The sequence below is a fragment of the Lepus europaeus genome, chromosome 12, assembly GCF_033115175.1.
Source record: "Lepus europaeus isolate LE1 chromosome 12, mLepTim1.pri, whole genome shotgun sequence".
NCBI lineage: Eukaryota > Metazoa > Chordata > Mammalia > Lagomorpha > Leporidae > Lepus > Lepus europaeus.
In genome coordinates, this window is record NC_084838.1 from 61,015,026 (window position 1) to 61,028,204 (window position 13,179).

The 13,179-nt window shown below is 37.3% G+C and overlaps 1 protein-coding gene and 1 long non-coding RNA gene across 9 annotated transcripts in view; one reads left to right on the plus strand and one right to left on the minus strand.

Annotated features, from left to right (window-relative positions):
• Positions 1 to 13,179, plus strand: part of NFIB (nuclear factor I B) — a 241,001-nt gene that overhangs the window by 204,590 nt on the left and 23,232 nt on the right. For 3 of the 8 annotated variants that reach the window (XM_062208243.1, XM_062208245.1, XM_062208247.1), the window contains exons 8-10: positions 3,886 to 4,070; positions 8,043 to 8,208; positions 11,331 to 11,413. In XM_062208243.1, the coding sequence (XP_062064227.1) occupies positions 3,886 to 4,070; positions 8,043 to 8,208; positions 11,331 to 11,413 (434 nt within the window). The remainder of the gene's footprint in view (positions 1 to 3,885; positions 4,071 to 8,042; positions 8,209 to 11,330; positions 11,414 to 13,179) is intronic. The other 5 variants (XM_062208249.1, XM_062208250.1, XM_062208251.1 and 2 more) reach the window with 2 other exon arrangements.
• LOC133771870 (uncharacterized) lies at positions 9,178 to 12,536 on the minus strand. Its single transcript, XR_009867646.1, has 3 exons — positions 12,457 to 12,536; positions 10,368 to 10,503; positions 9,178 to 9,235 (listed from the first exon to the last, which is right to left on the minus strand). It is a non-coding gene; the product is annotated as an uncharacterized LOC133771870 (long non-coding RNA).

Sequence of the window (13,179 nt, forward strand, 5' to 3'; positions counted from 1 at the left end):
GGCTGCGGCTTTACTCTCTCTACCACAATGCCAGCCCCTGCTTTTTAAATTTTTATTCAAAGAATATAAAATCTGTTAAGCTAATTCCTTAGTTTTGACTTGTAAGTATATTGTTGATATTTATTGTTGGTATAGTTAAATTTTATTGCTGACATTAGGAAAAATAAGAAATTCAGAGAGGGATTTATAAATTAACTATGGCATAAAAATTTGATATTTATTGCTTCTGTTACTAAGATAAGTGAAAAAAATCAGTAGCTATTTCATAGATTTAGAATGCTGAATACTGACATAAAATTAACTTAGAAGTCATTATTTTTTAATATTAAATATTTATTGTTTTAAATTTAATATTTAATATGATTAAAATATTTAACATTTGAAAAATAAGTAGGATATTTTTACATATTAAAACATGGGAGATCTATGTAAACCTTCCACATTGGTCTTTCATGAGGTATTTGTTCAATGTCTAATATTTTGGGGCCTGTAATAGGCACCTTGGTCATAAAAGACAGTTTCTGATTTTTTTAAGACTTATTTATTTATTTGAAAGGCAAAGTTACAGAGAGAGAAGCAGAGAGGGAGAGAAGATTGAGAGAGAGAGGTCTTCCATGCACTGGTTCACTCCCCAGATGGCCGCAATGGCTAGGTGTGGGTCAGGCCTGAGCCAAGAGCTGCATCTGGATCTCCCATGTGTGTGCAGGGGCCCAGACACTTGGGCCATCTTCTGCTGCTTTCCCAGGTCATTAGCAGGGAGCTGGATTGGAAGTGGAGCAGCAGGACTGGAACTGGCACCCACATGGGATGCCTGCATTGTGGTGTAGCAGGTCCCCAGTTTCTGTTCTTAAGGAACTCATGATGAAGTCAGGAAATGGAAGTACTACAACACTGGCTAGACATCTGATCTGAACAGCACTAGACACTTAGAAGAGGATTAAATGCCTGGAAGAGATGTTTTGTGAACTCAGTTTGAAGTTTAAGTTCACCACAAGCCCCAAGGAAGAGAGTTTCAGGCAAAGGCAATGGGACATACCAGTGTTTTAGAGGTCATGGCAGCAGGGAAGTGTCAAATGTCCAAGAATCCACATACCTCTTGATGTGGTCAAGGATGGATGCAAAGAGCTGACCCAGGACTAGCTCCTACAGCACATGAAAACTATATGTACCTATGAAGTTGTTGGGATTTTTTTCTGGAAGCAATAGGAGACCACTGGAAGATTTTCAGCTGAGAATAATGATTTTTTAAAAAAATAATTTGTATGGAACTGTAAAGGTTGTATTAACAGGAGGGAGACTGGAGGAAGGCAATTAGGAAGTGTTTGCAATAACGTAGTCAAGAAATACATGTACTTGTGTATTTTTCAAAAATATTTTTGATTTGCTTTTCTATTTTTTTAAAGGACTAGAAGGGCTCTTATTGATAAGATAGGCATTTTTACTTTCGATTTGAAAGAAGACATTATACCCAGTTGTCTCAGTCCAGCTGCAGCTCCTATGAGCACAGTGCCAGGTTGCCCAGACATTCAAGTTCAGATTTGATTTGTGCCAATTCTGCTGAAAAGAGATCTTTTCCAGAACTAAGGCAAAATTAATCTCAAAACCCAGGAGACTCAAGATGGAAGTATGTATATATCCTTCGAGAGACTGTGTACAGATGTGAGCTGTCTATGGTTAAATTAAACTGAGATTAAGAGCACTTTGACACTAAGTAAAAAGAAGCTCGATTTCACCAAGATGTTTGTATTTCCTTAAATTATACTTTCAAATGGGCATACTTTTTAAATAAAATGATGCTTCAGTAAGGAGTTTTATTTCAAGAAATATACTGTTGTTTTCTGAAAAGCCTCTCTGTGTTGGTGGGTCCAGTGAGTGTGCGGCTAAGCCCTGGAAGTTCCCTCATGATAACAATGCAGAGAATGATAAGAAACAAAGCTGAAACCAGGAAATTGCATTTGTAATTCTGCTGTGATAGACAATCTTCATTTGTCACATCTTCTAAAAAAAGTTTTCTTTGGGAGAGATAAGCAATACCCCTTAACTTTTTTGCCATAATTACAAAGTTAGAAATAAGTCATTCCAGATGGTTTTCCTTTATAGTTCATGGGAAGAGTTTATTTTTTCATATTGTTTGCTTAGTTGTCTCATAAACATTCATCATTTGTAATTTCCTATGATTTAGATGGGCATTTTGATAGAAACAGACATTTCATCTTCAGTTCTGCATATACTGGTTGGTATTTTTTTTTTTTTTGGTTTCTTTTTTCTTTTTTTTTTTTTTTTGGTTGGTGCTTTTAATTAGTACTTCTGTGATTAGTACTGTCAACATTATGACTATGCAAGGGGCCAGCACTATGGCATAGAAGGTTAAGCCGATGCATGCACTGCTGGCATCCCATATGGGCACCAGTTTGCATCCCAGCTACTCCAGTTCCAATCCAGCTCCCTGCTAATGCACCTGGGAAAGCAGCGGAGGATGGCCCGAGGCCTTGGGCCCCTGCACCCATGTGTGAGACAAAGATGAAACTCCTGGCTGCTTGCTTCAGCTTGGCCCAGACCTGGCCTTTGCAACCATTTGGAGAGTGAACCAGTGATGGAAGATCCTTGCTCTCTCTCTGTGACTCTGCCTTTCAAATAAATAAATAAATCTTTAAAAAAAAAAATGACCATGCAATTTTATTTCCCCATCTGTCAAACTTCAGAATTTTATTTCAAAAATTGTACAATAGATTATGATCATATTAATGCTGATATTAAGGGTATATTGATATCTTTAGTATGTTAATATTAATGGTAAATTAATATACATGCCTATATAAAAACTTTAAATTGCATTTCTGTAGGTTTTATTCTTGATCTTACCCTAACAGTATCGTTTAAGCTATGTATAGTAAAAGTTACAGAGGAAGACAAAGGATTGTAAACATGGCTCTTTTGGACTTGGGGAACATTTTTATTAGGTCGATGAGTCCCCAGATCCTAAGTTTGAATGTTTGTAAGCATTTATACAATGACTCAAAATTATTCTTCATGATATGAGATTATTATACTTAATTATTAGCTTTCCTTTTAATCAACTGCCAGCTAGGATGTATAGGGAACTGATATATTTGAAATTGGAGGGGGCCAGCACCGTGACTCACTTGGTTAATCTTCCGCCTGTGGCGCTGGCATCCCATATGGGTGCCGGGTTCTAGTCCCTGTTGCTCCTCTTCCAGTCTAGCTCTCTGCTGTGGCCCAGGAGGGCAGTGGAGGATGGCCCAAGTGCTTGGGCCCCTGCACCCTCATGGGAGGCCAGGAAGAAGCACCTGGCTCCTGGCTTCTGATCAGCGTAGCGCCATTTGGGGAGTGAACCAATGGAAGGAAGAACTTTCTCTCTGTCTCTCTCTTTCACTGTCTATAACTCTACCTGTCAAATAAATTAAAAAAAAAAAAAAGAAATTGGATTACACTTTTGTTTTGAATTTGTATAGAAAATTTTTATCTCCTGACTACTAATCAATGCCCTGACTGGTCTGGACTTGTGAGGCAAAGGTTTTATAATCAAAGGTTGTGTTTTTGATGGGAATTAACTTTGCTCATTGAAATGTTTTATCCAGTCTTGGAAGAACCTATAAAGAAGAAATTTATTTTTTTAATTACTCACAAATCTAGAAAGCAAGATGGTTGATTCCTGAAACTGGGGTTTTGTTTCTGTCTGCTTCATAGTACTGGTATTGATGACAAAAGTCGAACAGTGACTGTTATTTTAGGGGCGCTTGGTTAAATCATGGGGAAAAAATGAATGGCTACGGGCTTTATAGTCTCACAGCCTTCTTTAGGATCAGAACGAAGCAGTGAGGGAAACAGCTGATGAGTCAATCTTTCCTTTGCTTTATTCTGCAGTCATCTCAACTCGAACTCCACCTCCACCCTCACCGTTGCCATTTCCAACACAAGCTATCCTTCCTCCGGCCCCATCGAGCTACTTTTCTCATCCAACAATCAGATATCCTCCCCACCTGAATCCTCAGGAGACTCTGAAGAACTATGTACCTTCTTATGACCCATCCAGCCCACAAACCAGCCAGGTAAAAATAGGAGAGAAAAATAAGACTAGAGCCTTACGGGAGTTGGGACAGGTCTAACTCTAAGTCTCGAAGGTTAGTCAGACAGTATGTCTGGCAGAACATCAAGCCTTGCAAGTCGTCTTCAGGAAGTTTCTTGGTGACTCAGTAAGTTTTTATTTAAAGGTATCTGAATGACAGGTAGGAAGTGTGTTGCCCCAAAGGGGTACATTTGCGAAGTTTGGGGTTACTCTTTTTGGATTTCTCATTGAAGAGAAAGTTTCTGCAGAAAACACATTGACAAAAAAGCTCTGAGCTGAAGTTCGCACCTCTGAAATACCTGGTTTGACACAAAGTGCTTATTTCAGGCAGAGCAAGGTATGTGCTAAAATAAACACACACAAAAGAACTTACAGTTGTGTTTATAGACCAGCTATTAGGTATTTAAATAGGCTTTGGTAATGTCAACATTTTCAGTGTTTGATGACTACTTGAATATTCTGTGCAGAGACATGACTTTCAGTTAATAATGAGTGACATTACTAGAAGGGTCTTTTTTTTTTTTTTTTTTGGGTAAACATTGTGCAGTGGTTTTTGGGGATTCATTGTGAAAGTATAGTGACTCATGTACATTTCTCACTCCCAAGACATGTGGTTTCTTCTATGGCAAGGTCACTTCCTAGGGATTTGATTTAAGAGAGTTTTCCACAATCAAGTAGACAGTCTTTGTACCAAAGCTGCGTCTACTAATAATCATAGTAGGCAAAGTCTGCAAGGTAATCTTGATTGTGTGGTGTGGTACTTGGTTTTGCTGCTTTACTTCCAAGACTCCTGTCCACTTCTTATATCTCTTAATGCTTTGGGGGATTTTCCCAAACATGCTATCATTACTTCCATTAATGCTAATAAATAATATGTGCGTATCCATAGACAAAGAAAGGTTAAAAAGAATCCCCTGGGTTTTAGTTTGTTAAGATAAAGCAAAATGGGCCTGAATACTTAGTTCTGAATTATAACATATCCAGCACTCTTTGGGTTACTTAAAAAGTTACCTTTACTTTTACCTCCATTAACTAATAAACAAAACTAAGTACTGAGTCTTGCATTTGAGGTTAAACACTTATGATTTATTTTTAGAAGAAAATATTCAAAGGGTATAGCACTTTTAAGGATTATAACACCAATGACAAGTAAGAAAAGAGCAGTGTCTTAGTATATCAGTTCAGAAATAAAATTTGTTGTCAGAGCTTAGAATCAAAAGTCTCAGTTCCATAGAGCATTTTGCTAGACTCAGCTGGGAACAGTGCACACAAGGTCTGATTTTAATTTGTGTAGAATTTCCATGAATAACAAAGTCTAATTAAGACATCCATTAAAAGTCCTTAACGTTAATTCAGTGTGGAAAATCTTAGAGTTTCATTGGATTTTTTTTTTTTTAAACTGATGTCTTAATTAGGCACCGTTAGGGGAAAAATTATGCAAATTAAAATCAGGCCCTTAGTGTTACGCATTTCTTTAATTATTCAGTGCTTGTTTTACGTATATGTCATTTTCTTTATAAGTTAAGAGGGCATATTAGGTGATAATCTGCCTATATTTTTCTCAACTTTTCTTTACATTTTCAGAGGTAAAGATCCGGCTTCTTGGAGAAGCATCTTACCCTCATCTCTATTTAGGAAAAAAAAAAAGAAAAGAAAAAAAAAAAACCTCTTAGGATTTTGTATAATAGAAGCAATGTACTAAGCAGGATAATCCTTTCCTAATGCTGTTTAGCTTCAGCTTCAGATAAGACATCTCTCCCTTCCTATCTACATCTATTAACAGCCTTAAAAGATAGAGGCCTTTGAGTGTAGCTTCATCTGTTCAGTAGAAAACTGAAGACAACCTCCCATTCTTCTGAGTTCTGGAGAAGCTGTCTGCATTGTCTTGGGAATTCTTTCTCCATCACTTTTGTTATTTTTAAGTGAGAGGAAGGTCTGTTTGTTCATGTTGCTTCAATTTCTGAAGCATAATTTACACAGTGGGCAGGGTAACTTCATATCCAGAGGCAGTGTTTCCTTGAAATTATTGCCATTTTGCTTCTGTTGCAGGTAGGTACTACCAACCTGTTTTGCACCACCCACTGATGAGAAAGCGAGACCTTTCTTCTTTCTGAAGATATACTAATATACAGCAGTCATTTATAGTATTCAAATAACCAGAAGTTGGTGGTCTGCTTTAGAAACAAACTGTTTTTCCCCTTGAAAGGAAAAAAATGAGTCTTTATAGTAATTACTGAATTTCTTTCTTAGTAACATTATATCTGCTTTGATTTTTAACCACAGCCCCAAACGAATTAATTTGCGCTTCAAGATAGAATGTTTGATATTCACCTTTTTAATACTACAAATGGGAAAAAAATGAGTACTCACTCACCATTCACCTAGAGTGAACCTTTCTTTCCAGTATTCTCCAGTGCTGCACTGATTGTTAAGTTAAGCAACTGAGATTCCTTTTCCTTCCCACAGCAATTTGGAGATTAATTACATTACTGCTACACCAATTATAGTGAGACAGTCATGCTATTCAATAGAATATTTTGAATAAAATTAGTTTAAAGATATAACTCTCCCATAGGTTTCCGTAGAGGAAAACTCTAGTCAATTTTCCTGACATAAAGTTAAATGCTTAAAATTACATGTGATGAATAGTCAGGATATCCAAGTTCATTTGCTTTGTAGAATAAAGAATGCAGCCTCTGCGGGAGCCAACCAAAAACTTAGTTCATGTCTCTAAGTCACACTATTATTAGCTATTCATTTTTTTTCCTTAAAAAAAAGTCTACTAGTAATTTATGGGCAGGTATTTAGATAACATTTTGTTTCATTGCTGTTATTTGCCTTTAGCATTTCAGATAATAACGCTTATACATTTGTAGAGAATAATCTCTTAGTAGAATGTTTATGAACAACATGTAGTGGAGAATTTCAATATGAATATAATCAAAAATAGCAGTCTCTCTCTAGAAAAATACATTCCAGGATTTCTGCACGTACCCTTAAGATTTTGTCTCTTACTACAGAAACTATTTTTGCACTCAGGGGCTAAAACTCAGATAATAATATCTTTTCTATCATTACCCAGGGGATTTTCTCAGTCAATTCCCATAAATGTTTTGTGTAACTTTCTATGCACAGCAAAAGAAGAGTAACTCAAATAGTAATGTGCATTTGTCCTCTGGTTCACTTCAGTATATTTTAATTTACTTTGGAAATAGTTTATTTGTAGTTGTAAGGTCACACCTAGTTCAGCATTTTATATCATTGTGTGGATCTGAAACTTGAGAAATCTTAAATTTCATTCTATTTGTTTGTATTAGTAAATCATCAAAAGTTGTATAGAGATCCTGAAGTCTAAACTGTCCAGTGTGTGTGTCTGAACATACATGTGTGTGAGAGCTAGAGTTTTTTGTTTTTTTTTGTTTTTTGTTTTTTTTTTTGTAGAAGAGTGAGCCTTGACTATAAATGACAGAAACCCCACAGAGTATGGTGTGTTTGACCTCCTAGATATTCTAATTTTCCTTGTGTGAGTGATATCTTCATTTAAGTGAAATTTGTGTTCTAAAAATGAAAACTGACTGACTCATTACGGAACAAGAAGAGCAGAGAATAAGGAACTGCTGAGTTCTGATTCTCGATAGCTCTGTAAGAAATGCTGTGTTACCCTTGAATTTTCTGCCTACTTGAAGCATGGATCAAAGGTACCTGACTTGCAGGGTTTGCTGTAAAGATGAAGTAAGCCATGTGACGTACCTTGAAGATGAAAATCTTATAGATGCTGCTGCTTTTTATTACTACTAACCAGTGATTGGCCTCTTGGACCCAGACTTGAGAAGGCCTGCGTGGTTGTCCCCCAAAGTGAGCAGGACCCACGTGGCTGCGTGTGCCGAGTGGAGTTGTTGGTTGAGATGGTTGCCTTTTGGATTGTTTCACCCGGCATTCTGTTTTTGTTTTGTAGCCTAACAGCAGTGGTCAAGTGGTAGGGAAAGTGCCTGGCCATTTCACTCCTGTCTTGGCACCCTCTCCCCATCCCAGTGCAGTGCGACCTGTGACCCTGACCATGACAGATACTAAACCCATCACTACATCCACTGAAGGTGAGGCAGCTTCACCTACAGCAACCAGTAAGTATTTCTGCAGGAAATGAGAAATGTCCATCACAGGCGCCATTGGATGTCTGATCCAAGGTGGAAAACACAGCAACTTTTCCAGCTACCTGACCAGATGGAGATTTCTCATTTATGTGGAGTTAGCAGGCTTGTATGTGGCCTAGTTATCACATGCTATCTCTTATCAAATTTCAGTCAGTACATTACATTTGAAAAGGGAGAAGCTTATTTGTTTGAGTAAACAACTATATCAAAAATAATAAGTCATGCCTGCTCCTTCAAGGTATACATCAAAGTTGCACAGAAAAAATATAACTCAGTATACAAGGTTTTTATATCATCCAAAGAGAGATTAGATAAGTGTTACTTATTGGAGCATTCCTACAGAAATCAAGCCCTACCACAAGGCAGACTGAATCAGTACCTCTGTAAGATAATTTTGTGATTACATTACTGTAGGCTGTGTCATTATTAAAAACATTCACACAATGTTAGGTGCAGGAGAGAACATTCCAGAGCTTAATGTTAGACACACAAAAGCTACCTGCACTTTCATTACCTGCAACTTTTTTTTTTTTAACTTTTTGTTACTTTTGCTTAGCACAGTATATCAGATACTGTGCCTTTAAGTATGGCTATAACATTTAATGTCAGAGATTTAGCCAATGAACTCAACATAGCATCTACCAATTCACCAAACGAGCCCTTTGCTTCTTCATATACAATACTCAGAAGTACACAACATTTCATTTGGCTTCACCCAAACTACCAGGTTTTTAGAAATGGAGCTGGTGCACACAGATTGGCAAAATGGAACAGAGAAGATTCTGGCCAGGAGGAATTAGCGTGAACCTCCGCAATCGTGCATTTATCTCCTTGTTTTCTTCCCTTGAGCAAGGGAATCCCCATGCTCTGGAAATTCTCATGTGGAATTCCAGAGACAGCAGTGCCCCTGGCTCACTTTCTCGGCCCTCGAAAAGATGTTCTTTTTCTTTTTGTAAAATGTTCCTTTTCAATGGCTTCTGAAAGTCTAGGAGAAACCCTGTAAGAAAAATGGACAATATTTTGAATTTATAGCAAATTCACATTTCTTTCTCAAAATCCATGAATCCCCATAAACTAATAAATCCATCTCAGCTGACAGTTTACCCATCAGTAATTATGACTGCTAAGTAACCAGTGGTTTGGTAGAAGTTCCTAACAACAGTAAAGACTCTCCTGAGTGCACACATGGAAGAGGCCCAGACAGGGAAAACTGAACGTTGTTCTGTCCTAAGGGTTTCTTGTCTTAGAACAGAACATATATTACAATCACTAAATCACTGTAAAAATGTTTAAAACTGAGTATCTTGGCATCTTTAAATAAATAAAATCAATGATTTAAATAGAAACACATAGAAATAAAGATTTAAAAATCAACTGAAAGTTTGTTAGTGGATAAATGATCAAAACTGAGTTCTTAGAAACTTCTGGTGCCTACTTTTATACTCCTGTGGGCAGTATATGAGATTCAGGGACATGTCAGACCCAAAGGAGCACAGCTCACTTATGAGAGCACCTTCAGCCTGTTTGTTAATGCAATGTTTTTATACTTCGCATACAGGTTGTTCAAAAAAGTGATCTGAATTGACTAGAAAAATGACAGATATTCAAAAGGAGTATCGTGGTTGCTTCCTCAGTCCCTTTTCCACTCCTACAGAAAAGATATATAGCAAGTAGTTTTCTTTTCAATAAACAAAGTTACAGCTCCAGCTCCCAAGGCACCAGTGATAATGAGAAACTGGTCACTGAACTAAGTCAATAAAGTTAAAGAAAACACAGAGACCAAGGAAGCCTCTTTTTCATGGTTGAAAAGAAAGCAGCTCAGATTCCGTGCTGGCTCTGCACTGTCTGTACAGAGAGGCTCTTCCCTGACTGTCCATGCTCTGTGCTGAATTCTAGAGGCCTGGAGGTGCAGCAGAATCACCGGTTGTTATGGCAGCCTCTGCCTGGGCCCTTTATTCAGAAGTAATTAAAAGATGAGCGGTGAGCATCTTCCCTACTTCTAACAAGTCGATCTAAAAAGGCCTCAGTGGATCAAAATGCTGCAGTCCTCTAAAGGAACATGGCAGGATTAAAATGTCAGTTTTAGAAAGGCTGCTTATTTCAAACTAATGTATGGATTCCTCACTAACCTGATGGGTTTAAGCCAAACGTTACAGTTTTCTTCAGACCTTTCAATGTAGAATGGCCAAACATTAGATCTTCTGCTTACACTTGCATGGAGCAGTGTGTACGATCTTCGTGCTCGGAAGATCTGTTGACTCTTTTCTTGTAAAAAGAAACAGAAATCTTTAGGAATATGGAGAATTTTCTGCTGAGAATCACTGTGTACCAAGAAAAACACAAAACTCTAAAGCATTCTTGTGATAACAGTGTAAGGAGTAGAGATACATTCTACCTGGTGACCAAGTGTTTGTCCCTGGTGACCCAGGGAGTGTCATCAACTCCGGTCCTGGACCAATCACAAGAAAGTGATCATTGTTTTTTGCACTTGTGGAACATGAATAATGTTTTCCAAAAACATTTCCATCTGACTTGAGGTCATATTCACACTGAGCTCATTAATTCTACATAATACAATAAAATAGGCTCCTCCTTCATGAAAGTAGTATTAGATTATCTTGTTAGTAAGACTTTAAATAAGACATTTTTCATCTCATATCATCAAGCACATCTGCTTAATCCGATCATTGAAAGTTGTCAGTTTTTCCCGACAGTCTTCAGTCTGCTTTTACATTTCGACTCAGACCATCACTGATTATTTGCTATTAGATCACTAGGATCTGGCATAAAGGCCCACCTAGGACGCCAGTGCTTGGTTCTGGAGCATGTGAGTGTGAGGCACACACACCAAAGGATGGGACATGCTTTACCAGAGTCTTTCAGGGGGATAAACTAGTTGATGTGAAGTCAACTACCTTTTCTTTTCTATCACTTGATATTCACTCAGGCAAAAGAGAAGAGAAATAGAGACACTTTTTTTTTTTTTTTTTTTGGTTGCAAATCCCCACTTCTCTGGGTTTCTTGTACATGGACAGGGTGTTCATTCTGATAGTTCACAATTTTTATCTTTGTTTTTGTTCTTCCTTAATCAGCCTACACAGCCTCAGGCACATCTCAAGCCAATCGATATGTGGGACTAAGCCCAAGAGACCCATCCTTCCTACATCAGCAACAGGTGGGCAAGTTTCACCCAGGTGTAATGGTGCAGCCACGCTCTCGCTTTGGTGCTTTTCTCCACGTTGCCTCTCAGATCTGGGCTCAGAACGGGGCTCCCGGGGCTTCTGAGACCAAAATTGATCATTTCATTTTCCAAATTTTGTTCTCATTGATCTTTTGTTTCTCAACTCTCTGAACAGAGTTTCTCAAATTGGCTTTTCCCATCTCTTGTAGCATATATTGATAACGTCCATGCACAGTAGTGTTTCAGCCAGAGATATTTTTCTCAGTCTTATTGGCTATTGAGAACTTACTAGCTTATAACTTCCAAAGACAAAAATTGAAAACCAATTTAAAAGCCAACTTGGGGTAGAACTGGTATATAATTTGTGGTTTGAGCAATCTCATATTTTCCAGATCTTTCACTCCTCATTTTTGTGCTTTAGTCAAAGATGAGTTATAAAGCTAAAATCTCAAATGACACATCGTTCCTATTTTAATAGGTTTAAATTGTTTTATGATTTCAAATGTGACAAAACACTTTTTGCTTGGTTCTGCTTTCTTACATCATTTATGTTCCAAGTAGCATTTTAAATTTCACATCTCATTAATGCTGTAAATTTAATGCAAATGAAGTGTTTACCCAAACTGTGAAAATATACAGCCAGGATTAATGGTAGCTTATAAACAAATTAGCCACAGTCTAAAGCATGGCCCATACCAAATAGAAATCCCACAATTATAGTTACAGGATAACAGAAATACTTGTAAACACTTCAGAATTTAAATATATTTTGTTATTCATATATTTGCTGCACTCAAGTTTTAAAGGAGGGCAATTTGAATTTAACAGTATATCAAATATTACACAGGGAACACTAGGTGCTAATAAATAAGGGAGAACTGGTCTTGACTGACTTTTCAGTTGTGAGTTGTCTGTGCAGACATCTGCACTCATACAACTAAGAGTTTTTATGTACAGAGAGGGAACCTGTAGAGATACTCATGCCCTCTTATTTTATTCTAGACCTGTCTGCCTTGCTTATGCTTATTGTGGCCTACCTTAACGGTGTTTTCTGTGCACTTCTTGAGTTCTTCCCAGTCGCAGGCCAAGGTGGCAGACTGCATAGATTAAAGGTCACCACAGGCAGAGTTCAGAGAAAATCATAAAGATGATAGCTTTTTCAGGGTACTTGTTGTTTTGCCAGCTTTTCAAAAAGCAAACAGGACAAAACAAAAGAGTGAGAACTAACTGAAAACATCTGTACACCGTTATGAAAATACCAAATAATAATTAGTGGTTTTGCCAGCCCTTGGCTTCTCCACATAATTCACTGGAATGCTGCCTTTTTTTCACCTCTAAAATTGCTGTAATATGAAATGTGTTATAACTACTGGAATATGGTTCTGTTGGACAATATATGTGTTCATTGTGCTTTTTTAAACACATGCAGGTTTAGAAACTAGTTCTTTTAAAAATCATTACACATATTTTCAGAACTATTTTTGTCAAGGGACTTACATTATTGTTTATGACACATCTCTAATTTCCAGTTAACTTTTAATTCATGAAAATATTCCTCCATTACTTAAGCCTTTAGCCCCAGACATATTTAGGATATTATTACCAAGTTAGAAATAGTCGTCTTCCCACCCCCTGCCCTAGCCCATGGCAGTTTGTATTTTATGACTTAGTACTATGGAGTCTTGTGTAGTTATGATCATGAAAGTTTATTAATATAAAAGTTACCTCTCCTTTCACGTATCTACAGATAATAAGACATA